This window comes from Barbus barbus (genome assembly GCF_936440315.1).
Source record: "Barbus barbus genome assembly, chromosome: 47".
NCBI lineage: Eukaryota > Metazoa > Chordata > Actinopteri > Cypriniformes > Cyprinidae > Barbus > Barbus barbus.
In genome coordinates, this window is record NC_136725.1 from 5,036,678 (window position 1) to 5,055,177 (window position 18,500).

Below are 18,500 nucleotides of genomic sequence, written 5' to 3' on the forward strand. Positions count from 1 at the left end.
GGTTATCATGAACTCATTGGGAAGGGCTGGATTCTTGACCACATGAAGAAGTTCCCCAGGGGAGTCCCGGGTACTAAACTGAATTGACATTTGTTTCAAATTAGGTCCGGTTTTGTGTTTCTCCCTTTGCATACACATTACTGATACATTATACTTGAGCAAATACCTGATCAAATGTATGCTCTTTTGCATGACAAGACCTGTCGTGGCTAACAAGCAGAGTTTTTACAATGCGAGTTGAACTTGTGGTCAAATAAAGTAAATACAGTAAATGATAAATAAAACTAAACACATCTGTGTACCTCATGCAAACCAGAATCCTCATGTGAAACTAGTAGGGGCTATAAAAGCAGCTATATCCGAAGAAAAATGTCAGAGTAAGCTATTTTTTTTAAATATAAAATATACTAAACAAAACCAAGAACTTGCCTTTTTGTGTGACAAAAAATAAATACGGAATAAATACAGAAAACAAATATTTATTATTATTATTATTTATTATATAGACATAGGAAAACTCCATGAAGCATTGTGAGTGGCCTGTATGTGTGAAAGTGGTAACATTTTTATCCAGTATTGTTTAATAGTGCCACCTGCTGCATACTTCATACCATAAACAAAATAAAATATTTGCATTCCAGCTACAGTACTGAAAGGATAAGAGAATCCTTAAACTCTATAAAAAATGTATTGATTTAAGTAAATGCATGTTCTTTCTGACATTTAGGCATTATTTATAGGCTTTCCCCTAATATATATATATATATATAGTACATATAATTTGATATATATTTTATTTGTATGTATAAAATACATTGTTATTTTGAGATTTATTAAAATCATTATGCAAAGCGACTACATTTTGAATAAAACATAATTAAAAATAAATATATAGTTTATATACATTTATATACTTTATATAAATGGACATTTTTTCTTTACTCAATTTATAAATAATCGTGTGTTTTACATATTCACATATTGGACCAATAAGATTTCACTGTGGGCGGGGCCACCCAGCGCGACGCGACTGAAATAAAACGCGACCAAGCAAATCTGCCGCGGCGTTTAAATTGAGTTTGTCACTCAGTGTGATGCATCGCATCCCTGACACAGAAGATTAAATTCAGAGTCCGGAGCTCTTATAGAGAAAATAACCAGTGCACAGGAAGTGTCATTGACTCAAAAGCAGACAGATGGGGTGGTTTGGGGGCAGGGAGGGTATTTACTGCTGTATAATCCGCTCTGATGTCACTGTGTGAGGAGGAGTCTGGATCCGCTCGCTTTAATCCCAGTGTGTTGAGAAGAACGACCGACGAAGATGAAGGCAAGCCGAAGAGCTCTTCTTCATCGCTTGTGTTGATAACAGGTGAGTGTAAGGATGATACAGTAAGCGGCTGTGTGTCGTGTTTCAGGAGCTGCACCTGCTCATCATTTCACCGGGGAGAGATGTGCCTCAGAGCAGGCCCCTTACTTTACCAAATAACACGCTTTTAACTTCTATTACCGGGGGAAAGTTTCCAGATTGCACCGGGAATCATATTTTGGTGTATTATTGTGTGCTGAATTGAAAAAATCACTAGTTGTTAATGCTTCTTGGCGCAGAGATGTCCAGATGGTAGCGGTGTGTACCTGCAGCACTGAATAAATGCATCAATCCTGACATTTGGTCAGATACAATACAACCAATCCTTAAGGATTTCTCTTGATATTAAAATGTTTGTAATGCTGATGTAAAAATGCCACAATAATACCTCATTTTGAACATATATAGCCTATGGTGAAACAATAATAATAGATTTGACCGATCATTATATGTAATCTGTTAAAAACTGTTCACTGCTATTGGAAAAAAACAACAACAAACACCCTTTTAATGTGCAATAGCCTATCTATACATTCAACAAGACGTACATGTATTTTAAAATATTGTAAACCTTTACAGTGAAATGTTTCCAAAAATCCTCACCTGGTTCATCACATTTGATTATATTTAATATTTATGTTCGTTTATGGTGTTTTGGTTTACATTTAAATTAATGCATCCTTCTATCATCTGTATTTTTATGTTTATTTATTAACTGGTTCTTGAAAAGGCCAAAAATGTAGCTTTCTGTTTATTGTTGAGGTAGTTCAGTCTGTTTTAAGGTAAGGCTTATTGATATCATGTACAGACATGAACTGTAAAAACATACAGGCACCAAAAGTTGCCCAATAATGGTGACTTTCAAGCCACAGCTATTACCAGCTGTCAGGTTTAATTATTTTAACCACAACAGGATTTTACAATTGAAGCAGGATTTGCATTAATTTTTTTCAAATGAAACTCCTCGTGCATTAAACCTGTGCTTTACTGTACCTGCTGTGATTTAATTTTATATCTTAATATTTATATTTTTTATTTAATATTATTTACATTAACATTATTAAATTGATATTTTTGATACACAGTTATACTAAATAGAATGTAAAAAGTGCTGTCAAGCGATTAATCGCGATTAATCACATACAAAATAAATGTTCTTGTTTGCATAATATATGTGTGTGTACTGTGTATATTTATTATGTATAAATACACACATACAGTATATATTTAGAAAATATTTACATGTCTATGTTAGTGTTGTCACGATACTGGAATTTCTAACTTCGATACGATACCTTGAAAAATATCGATACTCGATACCATTTTCGATACCACGGAGAAAAAAACTGCCACAATATTAAGGGGGTAATTTTTTTAATTTAAAGATAAAATGTAACAAGTCGAGAACATGCGGTATATTTTACATGAACAAAAAATGTCTTGAGGTACTGCATTTGTTGATTTATTTATTAATCTTAGTTAAATGTTAATTGAAACTAACGTTTACTAATACATGTACTAATTAAAATCCAAAGTTCTATTTGTTGATATTCTCATTTGCTTCATAACCAAAATATTTCCAGATATAGGGCCCTATGAAATCCGTTTTATTTTTCCCCAAATTCCGTCTTATTTTTTTCTACATTCAATTTTTTCCATTTTAATTTTTCTGGACTCTTTTTTTTAATGGTCAAATTAAATGCTATTAATCTAAAAGCATGTCTAATTCATTAAAACCATGAAAATTATACAATTTAACATTTATTAAAAGTGTAACAAATGACACGTTTAGGGCCGTATGAAATGTTTTATTTTTTTCTCACCTTATGTTTTATTGTTACCAAATTCTGTGTTTTAGCATGTCTATTAGGCTATTTGAATGCATACAAACAATTTTGATTTATTCTTACAGTAGCCTTATGAAATGTGTTTTCCCCCTCAGAAATTCTGTGTTGTGTATTTAAATTTTACTGGATATCAGATGAAGGCATAAAACAATTTTAATTAATTTATATTTGAATTAATGAAAATTAAACATTTACATTTTTGGCAAATGAAGGGGATTTACTATTAAAATTAAACTATTAAAAATTAACAGCAGTAGTAAGTAGTAGTATTATGTACATTCTACTAAATAATAGTAATATAGCCTATTTCTGGCACACGGCTAAGTTAAACCGAACTTTTATTTTGACGGGTTGCCGTGAATACTTTTAAAGTTCTGTGTGTGTATGATATGACGCTAGTTTTACTCAAATTAAATGGTAAAATGCTCGTAAAGTGCCTTTCAGATCAGTTCTGGAGATATTGTTGATGTATTTATGTCCTCATTGAGACGGCAGACGCTGAAATCACCGCGAGCGCCACATTAGTAAACACAACCACACGTGCAGCACATTCACACAGAGACGCGCAGAACATGCAGGATTCATATTTAAATCCACTTTTGCAGCTTAATATTTACAGATACTAGTCCATATCGCGATTTGATTTAAGTGTAATGACCTAGTTTTGATTAATTCATCCAAACTTTGACAAATTCCGTGACATTCCGCTTTAAACTGTAAATTCCGTGTTTATGACTGGATTCCGTGCGCGTTCTCTGCATCGCGGAGATCATAGATCCCTACAGATAGCGCTCCTGCTGTGTTCTTTAACAACCAGAGCAGTCATCTTTCTATTCACTTCACTTTTGCTATTTAACCAGAGCGAAGGAGACGAGTGCGGTCACGTGTGGTGCTTGTCCACGCGCCTTTGGAGAGAAGTGAAAGTGACAGCTCGGCTAGTATCGGTGTATCGATACTTCGGGAAATTAATATTGGTACCGTTCAGATATTTCAGTATCGATATTTATCGAAATATCGATATTTTTGACAACACTAGTCTATGTTTATATTCGTATAATTGATATTATAAATAAATATATTCAATATATAAACATAACTATTTTTCTGAAATATATACATGCAGTATACACAGCACACATACATATATTATGTAAACAAAATTTTTTATTAAATAGTTTGACAGCACTAAAAAATACATTTACGTCTGGCTGGTACCACTGACAAATCAAATTGAATGACTTGTTTTTCTTTTTTGTATTACTGTATATTTATTGTAGTTCCACTTTTTGCCGTCAGAAAGTGAGTGAAACCACCGGAACTGCAGAGTGACTCTAACATGCTTGCTCTCAGTTTTAACCAATACAAAGACGTTGCATGGTGAAAGTGAAGATCTCTGTTTAAATAGGGAGTTAAATCCCCTGGCTTTGGGTTTTATGGGAGGTTTGACAGATGAATCTGCTGAACTTCAGGACTGGTGGAGTATACAGCATGATGGCTGCCCATGGTGAGGCCATCTGTGACAGCACCGCTGCCATAAAACACATCTCTGTGCAGAAACACAAATGCAGTGTGTTACTCTGTCATTACACAGGCTCATATAAGAGTCACATAGCTTGTTTATACATTAAGTGCATTTATATTTACATTTATATCTGTTAGATCATCGTATTAATACAGTCAAACCAAATATTATTCAGACATCAGATATAATTTTGGATATTTTTTTTAATAGTGGGTGCAGGACACTATAGTTAATTTATGTAAGTGAGGATAGCAAAATAAAGTAAATTGTGACATACCCAAAAATTCTTAATTCAGTGGACTACCAGTAAAATTTGGGATTAAAATTTATTCAGACACTTTTACCTAACCATGTTTTGCTTGTGTTTTTTCTTTTATTGCTAATGTGACCTTTTTACACCAAAGACTGAACAAAATGAAGCATTGCTTGGTAATTGGTTGACCTAAACTGGTATTATCTAATTGTGTAATTAAATTTAACAGCTGACAGCTATTCAACCGAATTCATTACATACCTTTCTATCAAAGTTATCAGACATTATCAAGATAAATTTGTTCTGACACAGTTTAACTGAGTTATTGTCATATTTTATTACCATTTTCTAAACTATAGCAAATACACTGTGCTAATGTGAGAAATGTTGACGGTGTCTGAATAAATTTAGCTTTGACTGTATGTTTTTTGGACTTTTTACAGTTTATCTGCTTCCCATAACATGTTTTCCCATATATATTATTGGATATACTACCTTTATGATTTCTGGCTGTCATTCAGGTGATGAGCAGTGAGTGGGCGGAGCCATGAGTCATAGGGAGGAGCCAGAGGAGGCGGGTCTCAGAGGTCCTCCCCCTCATCGCAGCAAGCAGCCCAACGGGACGCCTCTAGAGGGAGGTCGACCCAGATGGAGACCATGCCAGCTTCACAATCCGGATGCAGAAGGCCAAGGCCACCACCATCATCACCATCAACACTATCATCACCAAGCTGGCCAGCACACGTCTGGATCAAGCCGAGCTGCACCGCGTCACCGTAGGCGGTATGTTCCCGGTCAAGCACAACGCAGGCGGGCTGAGAGCGGAGATACAGAAGCTAGAGCTGGCCAACAGCCCAAACCGGGGACGTCAAGACACCATCGAAGCGGAGAGAAACTCCGTCAGCACAGATATAGACAACAGCACAAAGAAGAAGAGGTGATGAAAACTCCTCCAAAAGACCAAGCTTCAGATCCATTATCTCCAGAAGATTCCTCTCAAGAACTGCTGACTCCTTCTCCTCAGGATGAACCAATCACTGATAGACTGGATGGAAACAGTCCAGATATGTCCCATTCATCTGATACACAAGTTGATCGTGATCCAGAGTCTTCAATGGAAAAGTTGGAGGAGAAGGTTCAAAATGAAGAATCAACATTTGGTGAAGAGGAACTGGCGAAAGAGAACCAAGAAGAGGACTATTTCAAAGAAACTCCTGAGCAGGACTATGCTCCTCCTAAGATTGCTTCAAAAAGTCGTCCTGAAAGTAAGAGAACCAGTCCGCTAAGAGTAGACGTTCCACCATTCGCCACATCTCCTCACCAGATGATGAACAAACCTTTTTTCCAGTCTCCACAAACCTTCCCTGAGCCTCTTCGAAGCTACAACTCAGATCCAAAATTATACCCTCCTCATTTTAACACCGGTTACGCTCATACAAACAAGGATAAAGGGTTTGAGAGTCCCATGTCCCATGTCAAAGACCATCAAGAAGATCTCTCAGACTCTAGTCCTGAAGCCTGCTCTGATTCTTACCCACAACTAAGCCCAGATTCTCACCCCGAAGAGACTCCGACAGAATCATACCTAACAGATCCTAATCCAGCCCTTGAGGGACCTCAAATGTACGAGAGGAACCAGAGCGTGACCACAGAAGAGTGCGATCCACGGGAAGACTTCGGTCAGCTTAGTTTAGTGGGCTCTAGGCTGCACCACTATGATGAACAGTCAGGAGATGAAGCCGAAAGCTCAGGGAGAGTCAGAGCCCAGGTCAGGAAGACGTCAAGCTCGACTAGCCTTTCTCAAGAAGCCCTTCCCCAAGAGGAGACTACAGAAACTGCTCAGCTTTCACCTGATTTGCACGTAGAAGTAGTGGAAAGACCTGACAAGTTGTCCACTCCAGCCCAGGATCAGATGGCAGAGTCTTGCAGAGCTACAGGAGATGCTGTCTCGTTGGCCATCAAGGATATTAAGGAAGCTATCGAGGAGGTGAAGACCAAGACGGTGCGCTCGCCCTACACGCCTGATAAGATCACAGAGCCCGTGTGGGTGATGAGACAGGATATGAGCCCTGTTGAGGAAAACCATCCTCAGCTACAGCCTCAGATTCACTCATATCCACAGTCTGCATGTCAGCTATCGCTGTCTTCTCCACAGTATGCGGTGAGTGAGCTGTCCAGCATAATTACTGTAATTCCTTACAGTGGGGTTCCTTAGAAAACTTTATTTTAAATAGGCCACAATTTGACATTTTTGCAGAATGACACCAAAGTTTTTTATTCTATAGACATGAAGTAAATGAGTTTTTAGGCAAATATTCTAAAGAAAAACATTGAATACCTGGTTTCCTGCAGCCCTGGAAAACTTGTAAAAGACTTAGATAAGAGTTATGCTTATCTTTATGTAAAAATTAGTGCCGTCAAACAAGTAATCGCATCCAGAATAAAAGTTTTTGTTTACATACTATATGTATGTGTACTGTGTTTATGTATTATGTATATATAAATACACACACATACAGTATATATTTTGAAAATATTTACATGTATTTATATATTTATATTATTATATTTTATATTCTATGTAAATATATTTAATATATAAACAAAATATATTTTTCTTAAATATATACATGCATGTGTTTGTATTCATATATACATAATAAATATACACAGTATATATATTATGTAAACAAAAACTTTTATTTTGGATGCAATTAATCGGCTTAACCGTATTCATATCTTTCTAGACTAATCATGAACGACAGGAAAAGTCATTGAATTTGATTAGTCAACATAAGGTGTACAGTAGGAACAGAAACCATGGAATATATGATTTTAGATGTAATTTGATATTGACAATTTATAATTTCAACTGTAAATTAGATGAAACATCAACTTATCAAGCGATTCGAATCACGCATTTACACTGACATTTGTAAAAAGAACAAGTGTGGCATTAATGCAGTGTTTGATATTATTTACTAGCAGCGGTTGCATTAATTTTTACAGGCTCCAATTCAAGATGCTGAACTTCCTTTGGGAGCAGAATCCTCTGGAGTTCATCAGGACCAGGATGTAGACGTCAGTCCCAGCGTGCCATGTGAAGAGGTAAATTATCATATTTGACTGCAGTTGACATATTTATGATGTGATCTTTATCCCTATTTTTTACAGTTTTACTGTGAATTGTAGTAATACTGTGTTTTTGGTTTGCAGATGAGGAAAAATTTGGCCTCTTTCCCTACATATGTAGATGGTAAGTTTAAGGAAAGCAGGCTTTTATTATACTGGTCAAATAATTCATTATCCTAAGTAATCTTGTAACATTGTAATCCATCTTTACAACTATGCAAATATATTAAGATTTCAGTTCCATGTAAATCTCACATTCTCACAATGTTTGTCAAAAATGTGCCCAGGTAAATTATTTATAAATATTAATACCCTAGTGAAAAATAAATATACTAAAATGTATTTGAAATAGTTATTTCATGCTACGTATACTACAAACACAAATATATTTACATATTTATGTGCTTAATAAAAATAACCTGCAATTATTAAAGATTTTGATTCATAAAAAAATGAGAGTTACAAACACAAAAACAAAACATTCAGAGGGATTCATTGATTTGAATCCTAAGAATAATGCACAATAACAGGTTTAATATTCTGCTGTGTTTATGATCTGCCTGTTTCCACAGTTCCTGGCCCGTGTGACCCTGAGGACTTGATTGACGGCATCATATTTGCTGCAAACTACCTGGGTTCCACCCAGCTGCTGTCAGAGAGGACGCCCACGAAGAGTGCCCGCATGCAGCAGGCCCAGGAGGCCATGAGCCGCGTCCGGGTGAGGAGCACACCCACATATATAGAGCGGGGACGCCCAGCTGGAGCTTCCTCTGGTGTACTGATTATTTGATGTCCCTGTCTGATGGGATTTTACAGCGTGCTCAAACATATACACTCCAGCACCTCACATAGTCAGTAACATCATGATTCATCTAAGGTTATGTGAGGGTATGGGTGAAAAACATGTCATAAGCATCTCTGGATATCTAGCGTCCATGTGCTAACAAACAAATATGAGTGACAGTTAGTTGATTCTGAGAGTCAGTTTTTGTCTCTGGGGCCGCTGATGTCATTCTGATCACAGCCCAAATTTTGATAGTGTTTCCCAGAAACCTTTAGCCTATCACAATACCAACATCCCACCCACCTCGCCCCCCTTCAGCCAAATTATTCTGTTTTATTTCATCTGGGCGTATCCTTCATCTCCAAACCAATCGCGCTGTGTCTGAGACGCCCACCATGCCCTTTTATGTTTGTAGGCTTTATTTGACCGTTCTCTATTTTTATTTGTCCCTTGTCGAGCAGACAGCCCAGACTCAGGCCAAAATCAGAAATAAGGTATGGTATTTGTTTGCGGGTCTTATGTACACTTGGTATTTGCAGTATTATGTATTTTTTGCTGTTCTTTTTCTTTTGACAGGCATTTTAATGATTACAATTAGCAAGGAATTCAAATCTAAGAGCATCTCTTCCATGGGAGACTAGAGAGCGGTGTATATGCTAGTACAGGAGGTGATGTGCTATTTTAAGAGTAATAACTGTTTGTCTTCCTCTACAGTATCAGCAGGGCAGTGAGAGTGAGCCGCCGGCCAGCACAGAAGTGGACCTCTTTATATCGACACAGAGGATCAAAGTGCTCAGCGCTTACACACAGGTGCACAACACCCTTTGAGTCACTTTCATGCCTGTCTCACTTTGAATTTGCTGTTTAAAAATTCATGAGAGAACAGCTTTACATGTCTTGTGCTGGACAGGCTTGTCACTGTAGATGCAAAACTGCCCACTTAGACAGTCTGACCGACATGTAAAGCGACTCACTAGTCAAGTCAAGTCAAGTCACCTTTATTTATATAGTGTTTTTAACAATACAGATCGTGTCAAAGCACTTAACAGTATCAAATTGGAGGACAGAGGGTCAGTAATGTATAATGATAAGATTAAACACTCAATTTTCAGTTAAAGGCATTTCATTATTGAATTCAGAGATGTCATTGTCTAGCTCAGTTTAGTTTAAATAGTATCTGTGAAATCAAATTGACGATAATCACTAGAAATTAAGTGTCCCGAACTGAGCAAGCCAGAGGTGACAGCGGCAAGGAACCAAAACTCCCTCTGTGACAGAATGGAGAAGAAAACCTTGGGAGAAACCAGGCTCAGTCGGGAGGCCAGTTCTCCTCTGGCCAGGAGATTATTGTTTATTTATTGTTTACTTATTGATTTAATAAAAAATTTCAGTGTATAAATGTATTATATTTCTATTTTTATATTGTTGCAATTTCTAACAATAATAGTATTATGTAGTTAGGTATTTTATTATATTTTTAGTTATTATGTTTTATTTTTAGTTTTATTGTATTTAATTCGAGGTCTTTACTGGGGATATGTCCCCGGGGCTCATCCAGGTGTCCGGCCTCCGCCGACGATCAAGGCCGCAGACATCATCTCCCGGCGCCGATCCACCATCTGATCCGGACACGGACTGAGAAACAGAATAAGAAAGAAAGAAACAGACAAATATTAGCGTAGATGCCATTCTTCTTACGATGTAACGAGTACATCATGTGTTATGAGGAGTGTTCCCGGTTCCGGTTGATCTAATTAATGCAGCCTAACAATCCTTTAATGGATTTGAATAATAGTGTATTAGTGTGCTGTGTGTAAACCAGGTTAAAGAAATGTGTCTTTAATCTAGATTTAAACTGACAAGAGTGTGTCTGCCTCCCGAACAGTGTTAGGTAGATTGTTCCAAAGTTTGGGAGCTAAATAGGAAAAGGATCTGCCGCCCGCAGTCGATTTTTATATTCTAGGTATTATCAAACGGCCAGAGTTTTGAGAACGCAGCAGACGTGGAGGACTATAATGTGATAAGAGCTCGCTCAGGTACTGAGGAGCTAAGCCATTCAGGACTTTATAAGTAATTAACAAGATTTTAAAATCTATACGATGTTTGATAGGGAGCCAGTGCAGTGCTGACAGAACCGGGATAATATGGTCATACTTCCTGGTTCTAGCTGCTGCATTTTGGACCAACTGTAGTTTGTTGATCAAGCGTGCAGAACAACCACCCAATAAAGCAGAGAGAGACTGCCAAGTCATGTGATGTGACAAACATGCAGGAAATACAGGAAGTGATGTCATAGAGAGGGACTTCTGCAGACCCTCATCACGAATGTGTCAACATCAATAATTCTCTAAAGTATCACATATCTTTACCTTTTCTTGACAAGACAAGGTTTGTTCAGGTTGTGAAATGTCATGTGGTGCAACTGCCAAAAATTATAATGGTTATGAATGAATAATTAATTATATTTGTAAAAAAATGCTTGTTACATTTTAAAAATGTAATTAAAAATTGACATTTTTCAAAACCAAATGAAGCCAAGATGAATACTGAGAGCACATTTCTTAGAACTTGCGGTGTGTTTAAACTTGTTTTTTCTTTTTATTTGTTGTGGACTCTTGTCTTTGACCCAGATATGCAGTTAAAGGAATAACTCTCAATAAATTTGATTAAATGATTGGCACTTAAAAAAAGCAAACTGACCGTCTTTATCTTGGCAGGACACCATGATGGACCATCCGCTGAGGACCATCTCGTACATCGCTGACATCGGGAACATGGTTGTGCTGATGGCACGCAGGAAGATGATTCGCTCTCAGAGCGCACAGGAGAACTTAGACGCTGCAGAGACGCAGCACACAAACCCAGCGCGGGACGACCACCGCCAGTACAGGATGATCTGCCACGTGTTTGAGTCAGAAGATGTACGCGGATGAACTGTTACACCATGTACTTCATGCAAGAATGCAAATTGTCAATGCTTTTTGTATTTCCTTCATTGTTTCTCTCTGCCAGGCTCAGCTGATTGCTCAGTCCATCGGCCAGGCCTTCAGCGTCGCGTATCAGGAGTTTCTGAGAGCCAATGGCATTGATCCAGAGGATCTGAGCCAGAGAGAGTACAGCGACCTGCTCAACACTCAGGACATGTACAACGACGACCTCATTCACTTCTCCAAGTCTGAGAACTGCAGAGATGTAAGTTAACCAGTTGCCATTAAGTGACTATAGCTGAGTAATTCATTTCCTTTTTCCCCATTTTTTCCCCAATGGCTAAATCTTTATTCCCAAAATGTCTATTATGCCAGTTTTAAATATGTGTAAATATGCAAAGTAGCAACAGTTACAGTATTTATTTGTTGCTAAGCCAAACTAAACTAAAATGTTTTATTTGAAGATCATATGCAATGAAATTTGAAGTTTTAAATTGATATACTTAAATTCATTAAGATAACTGGAGGAATTCTGGTAATATCAGTCAGGTTTGGTGTGTCTCTTATTAAATCATACATATAAAATTATAGAAATGAATGAATGAATTAGATTTACATTTGAAAATGTTGCGCAATGAACAACGTTCAAGTAGTTCTAAAATGGCTAAGATAAGAAATATCACACTACGGGCCAGATTTACTAAACCGGGCAAATTAGCATTAGAGCGCAATTCCATAAAAGCGCAGATGGGAGGGGAAAACTTGGCGAGTGATTAACTAACAATGCACACATTAAAGAACAGCGACGCAGCCAGATCAATCTACCAAGAGCAGTGCAAATTACCGCCTGCTTTAAGACATGCTTTTTTTGGGCATTAAATAATGCTGCAAATACCAGTGAATTGACGAGCGCAAATCTTCGTAAACTGCATGGTGTGATTCATTTAATTTAATTTTTAATTTAATTTGATTTAATTTAATTTTTACTCTTCTCCCATAAATTTTGCGTCTGAAAGGGAAACTCCTACAAATCCATAGGAAGGTCAGGCACAAAAATACCACGCCTTTTCAACGCTAATTCGTCACTGCGTGTCTTTAGTAAATCCTCACAGTACTATTTTAACGCCAAAAGACGGTTTGCGCTGGCACAAGCTGTAAGTAAATCTGCCTACATGTATTACTCGCAGTCAAAATTTTTGCCAAGGAAAAAAATCTGTATATATTTTTTGTTCATAAATCAGAGTTGAAATAAGAAATGAAGCTTTGGAAAATGTAAAAACATTGAAACGTGGTAAAAAAAACACGTGGTTAAAAAAGTCACTGTTTCAAATATGATACCAGGAATATCAAACCATAATGTTTTAAGGTGGGAATGTGTATGGCACAACAGAAACAACATTTTTAGATTTTTTTTATTTTATTTTAATTTTGACAAAAATAAAACGTTGGTAGAATTTTGTGGTAACTGATGGAAATTGGCAGATATTGCATAAAAAAATTAAAAAAAAAAAAACATTTTAAAATAAAAGGATTGGTTTACTTTAATTTTGCCATACACACTATCAGCATTAAAACTATTAAATAATATGACTAAGTTAATTACGCTTTTACCTGTAATTATATAAAGAGTCATTGGGACACAGTTGGGACACAAATGGCTTTATCATCTTCTATACAGTCTTCAGCAGCCATAGGACTTTCACTGAATAAAGTCACTGCTGGAGTATCAAACATCAAACAGTATTAGAGAGCACACTGCGGCAGTATTTGGGATGTGTTTGTGTCAGGTGTACATCGAGAAGCAGAAAGGGGAGATTCTGGGTGTGGTAATCGTGGAGTCCGGCTGGGGCTCCATCCTCCCCACGGTCATCATCGCCAGCCTGATGCACGGCGGACCTGCGGCCAAGTCTGGAAGACTGAACATCGGCGATCAGATCATGACCGTCAACGGCACCAGTCTGGTGGGCCTGCCGCTCTCCACCTGCCAGAGCATCATTAAAGTAGGACTTTCTTTAACTATCGTTTACATTTCTGATCTTTTAAGCAAGCATTGTAGCCTTTAGCTTAAGCTTTAGCAATTTCAACTTGAAAATTGATTCCAGTGGAGGTTGATATTAGCATGTAGCTAAGCTAATGACTCAGTACTCTACTAATCATAAAAACGCATAGCACCAGTGTTGGGTGTAGCTAGTAATTACTGTAATTTAAAGGATTAGTTCACCCAAAAATGAAAATTCTGTCAGTAATTACTCACCTCATGTCGTTCCAAACCCGTAAGAGCTTCGTTCATCTTCAAAACACAAATTAAGATATATTTGATAAAATCCGAGAGCTCTCTGACCCTCCCATAGACAGCAAGGTTACTACTACGATCAACGTCCAGAAACATAGTAAGGATATCGGTAAAATAATCAATGTAAGGATATCGGTAAAAAATCAATGTAAGGATATCGGTAAAATATTCCATGTGACATCGGTGGTTCAACCATAATTTTATGAAGCTATGAGAAAACTTTTTGTGCTTAAAGAAAACAATAACATCATTTATTCAACAATTCTTCTCCCCGAGTTTCCGTCTTCCGCCATTTTGGGACGTAACATAATCAACGTAATCAGCGCTGTTTACATTCAGTAGACAGAGCTCGCATGCTGAACGTAAACAATGCTGAATATGTTGATTGTGTTCTGGAGTTCTCTCCAAAATGGCAGAAGACGGAAACTCATGGAGAAGAATTACTGAATAAATTATGTTATTATTGTTTTCTTTGAGCACAAAAAGTAGCTTCGTAAAATTACGGTTGAACCACCGATGTCACATGGACTATTTTACCGATATCCTTACTACGTTTCTGTGCATTGATCGTGGTAATATCTTTGCTGTCTATGGGAGGGTCAGAGAGCTCTCGGACTTTATCAAAAATATCTTAATTTGTGTTCTGAAGATGGACGAAGGTCTTACGGGTTTGAAACAACATGAGGGAGAGTAATTAGTTTAAATAACTTACCCAACACTGCATAGCACACACGAATGTTGTGTAAAATAATCACATTTTTAATAAGTTTAACTTAAATTGACTATATTCTGCTATCTTGGATACATTTTTGTCATTTACAGCGTGGTCAGCGTGTATTCTGGGATTGATTTTTTCACAAGTGCTGTTCTGTGTTCAGGGGCTCAAGGCTCAATCCAGGATCAAGATGAACATCGTCAGGTGTCCTCCTGTGACCATGGTGCTCATTCGCAGACCAGACCTGCGCTATCAGCTGGGTTTCAGTGTGCAGAATGGCATTGTGGGTATTCAGATGAAAAGATCAGAAGTGTCTGATGTTTTACTGGAGCAGCTGCTGACGGAGTTTGTGTTTTGTTCAGATCTGCAGTCTGATGCGAGGGGGGATCGCCGAGCGAGGAGGCGTCCGCGTCGGCCATCGTATCATCGAGATCAACGGTCAGAGCGTGGTGGCCACACCTCACGAGAAGATCGTTCACATCCTGTCAAACGCTGTGGGAGAGGTAAACCATTGCCTGTCAGTTAACTCTTTCCCCGCCAAACACAGAATTTTCAGTGTTTTCACTGTTACACGCTAGGGACGATATTACGCATCTCCTGAATGAGTCTAGAAAGTGCCGATCAAAAACTCAGACGAGGAAGACGCAGAAATGAGCGATCTCATATGTAAGCATATGCATATGAAAAACAATGCGATCATCAGAACTAACCGCATATAAATGAAAACTGTGCTGTGAAATATCAATCCAGAAAGTGGTAAAGACCTGCGCAAGCTTTGGGAGTACTGATGGAAGCCATCTACTGCATCCTAGTGCTTTGATAATATTAGGCCTACTGAATACGATCCAGATGTAGTATTTGATAAAAATGCGATTTTCTCAGCTTTTTGCTCAAAATGTTACTTTTTAATGAAACCTACCTACATTCCAAGTGTTGATAAAAAAACAGTGCTTGAAGAATAAAACGGAAAGATTTTTTGTTTGAAAGTAGAGTGTCTGATCTTTATTTATGTCCAGATATTCATACAACAAAATATTCTGGGGGCCATGAAATTTGAGTGAAAATCAGCAAAAACACTGTCGGTGGCTGGCAACCTTTTTCAAAAACGCTAACGGGGAAAGAGTTAAACTGCGTTGGTGAATCAGTTCGGTCACATGATTAAATCAGAAATTGGTTCAATTAAATAAATCAGTTGAAAAAAGTTATAATTTAGTAATCTAATTCAGAAGTCTGAAGTCTTGTTGCAAAATTAAGGAAATATTTTAGTATTTCTAAAAAATGATTGAAGTAAAAATAATTAGTCAAATGCTGCTTATTACTGTTTTTAAATCCGCTTTATAAATGAAAGAATTTTTAGTTTTATTAGATTATACAAATGCACGTTTTCAAGTTTGAGATCATGATTTTATTAAATCTGATTTTGGATAGTTTCAACTCTAAATCCTGATTGGATGAGCTACGATGAACACATATCTGTGACTCATACTCCATATAAATGTGCATATTATATATAGAGTTCTTGGAAACTGTAAATTGTTGATGAACTGTATGGCAGAGACTTTATTTTTATTATTAATACATTTCAAAATATATTGGTTGGCTTTCATCATTTTGCTATTACTGCCGTTTTATAACAGCAGTGCAGCACCTGAAGCTGTGCGTTATAGTGATTTTACCACGGACAACATGCTTTATATCATTTAAAAAGATACTTGCGCTTTATTGAGATAATTGATGCACTTCATTGAGATTATTTTAGTTTTCATTAATATTTTGAATGATTTATATTATTTATATATTTTTTATCTATAAAGTTTTAGTAATTTTGTGGAATTTATGTCATTTTTAATAGTTTTAAAAAAATGTCTACAGCTTTTATTCGTTTTAAAATTAGAAATGTTGCTCTGGCAACTAGATAAAATAAAAAAGTTTTTTTTTTTATATTTAATTTCAGTTAATATATATATGTTTTTGTATAAATATATGGTTTTAGGGTTTTAGGCATTAACACAACAACAATGTACTGAAACAGAAAAGTTTTTCCTTTGTGTTTTTTTAGAAGAGTTTCATGTACAAACGATCTCTTTCATACAGATCTGTGAAAACAACTACAAATGCTGTATTATTCATGCCAGGCTAGTAGCTGGCCACGTCACTTTGTAAAGCAACAATATGCATCTGTATGCAAACCTATAGACTGAACATCTAATACATATGCGCATGACATCAACGTTTTCATGAATTTGTGTTTTTCTAGTTCACACAGAGATGAGAACAGTATTGTTTTCAAAAACTGTTTTAAAAAGTTTGTTTTCAAGTCCCCAAAACACGATTGTTGTGTAAATGAATGGCCAAAACGCATAAACAGTTTTCCGTTTTTTAAATAAAAATGGTGTTGTGTAAACACAGCCTTAGTTTACTATAATAACATGGCTGTTTACAGCTTTGAAGTTAGCATGGTGCTAAGCTAATGGCTCAATACTCTAATAATCATAACAAATGAATGGATATCCAGTAAAGGTGAATACTGTAATATGTTGTTTTTGTCAGATCCATATGAAGACTATGCCTGCAGCCATGTACCGCCTGCTCACGGCCCAGGAACAGCCCGTCTACATCTGACACTCTGCAGGGCTACAACACCATCACCTCCACATGAGCATATTTATTGAAAGATTAATATAACTGTTTACAGATTTATTTAACTGGATGTATGTATTTATTTATTATTCCATTAGTGCATAAACCAAACCATTCCAGCATCATGTGACCTGCCTTAATCTCTCTGGTCTGATCTCTGAACGCTTGCTATCACTCCACCGGCATTAGAACCAAAGAGAAATGAATGCAGATCGATCATGTGCCCGACACACGACTGGACCTAAACTATCAGAGATCAATGGCACTGAGCACAGTAATACAGGAACATTGTAATCTAGCTGTTATTGACACAGATCTGATGTATGAGCTGTACTGTTCTCATCAAGCTATCAACTCAAAGTAAAGGAATCAATCAACTAAATATTTGCGTTGCTTTGTTTTTATTAAAGATGTGCATTTTGTATAGTACACATTTATATATGTTTTCTATGTGGTTGACAGGTGCTTACTTTTTCACCAAAGATTAGAGTGACAATCTGACTTTTATTTTCTGGTTAATTCTTCAATAACCATTTATTGGGTTTCTAAACATTCAACATTATTACACTGTTGTGGGTTTAACAGAAAACAGCAGTATTATCGGGAGTAGAGTAACTTATTTAACGTAGTAAATTTTTTAAACAATTGCAATATACTGCAGTTCAGTAGTTAGGGTCTCTTATGCGCACAAAACCAGCATCTATTTAATTCAATAAAATGTGTAAATATTACAATTTCTATGAGAAATGTATTCTAAAATGTAATTTATTGCTGTGATCAAAGCTGAATTTTCAGCATCATTACTTCCGTGTCACATAATTCTCATAAATATTTCTGATTATCAATGTTTATAACATTTGAGCTGCTTAACATTTATGTAGAAACTGTGAGAATAAAAAATGGAAGTGTTTGATATTCGATATTAGCGTTGAATTTAATGCACCATTGCTAAATATTAAAGCATTGTTTAAAAAGGAATTGCACAGTAGCGCATATTTGCAACTGTTTAGATTGCAGAGCT

The 18,500-nt window shown here is 36.6% G+C and overlaps 1 protein-coding gene across 2 annotated transcripts; it reads left to right on the forward strand.

Moving 5' to 3' along the window:
- Positions 1-1,287: 1,287 nt before the first annotated feature.
- On the forward strand, positions 1,288-17,859 carry LOC306865617 (amyloid-beta A4 precursor protein-binding family A member 1-like). 2 transcript variants are annotated; one of them, XM_079410332.1, is made up of 13 exons: positions 1,297-1,369; positions 5,510-7,149; positions 7,998-8,096; positions 8,205-8,244; positions 8,693-8,838; positions 9,366-9,398; positions 9,619-9,714; positions 11,622-11,825; positions 11,917-12,096; positions 13,619-13,831; positions 15,003-15,122; positions 15,202-15,342; positions 17,390-17,858. In XM_079410332.1, exons 2-13 carry the CDS (start codon positions 5,536-5,538, stop codon positions 17,459-17,461), a joined length of 2,958 nt encoding a protein of 985 aa, XP_079266458.1. In that variant the 5' UTR covers positions 1,297-1,369; positions 5,510-5,535; the 3' UTR covers positions 17,462-17,858. The 2 variants fall into 2 exon arrangements, with proteins under 2 accessions (XP_079266459.1, XP_079266458.1); XM_079410333.1 differs by lacking the exon at positions 9,366-9,398 and having other exon boundaries at positions 1,288-1,369; positions 17,390-17,859.
- The last annotated feature ends 641 nt before the right edge of the window (positions 17,860-18,500 follow it).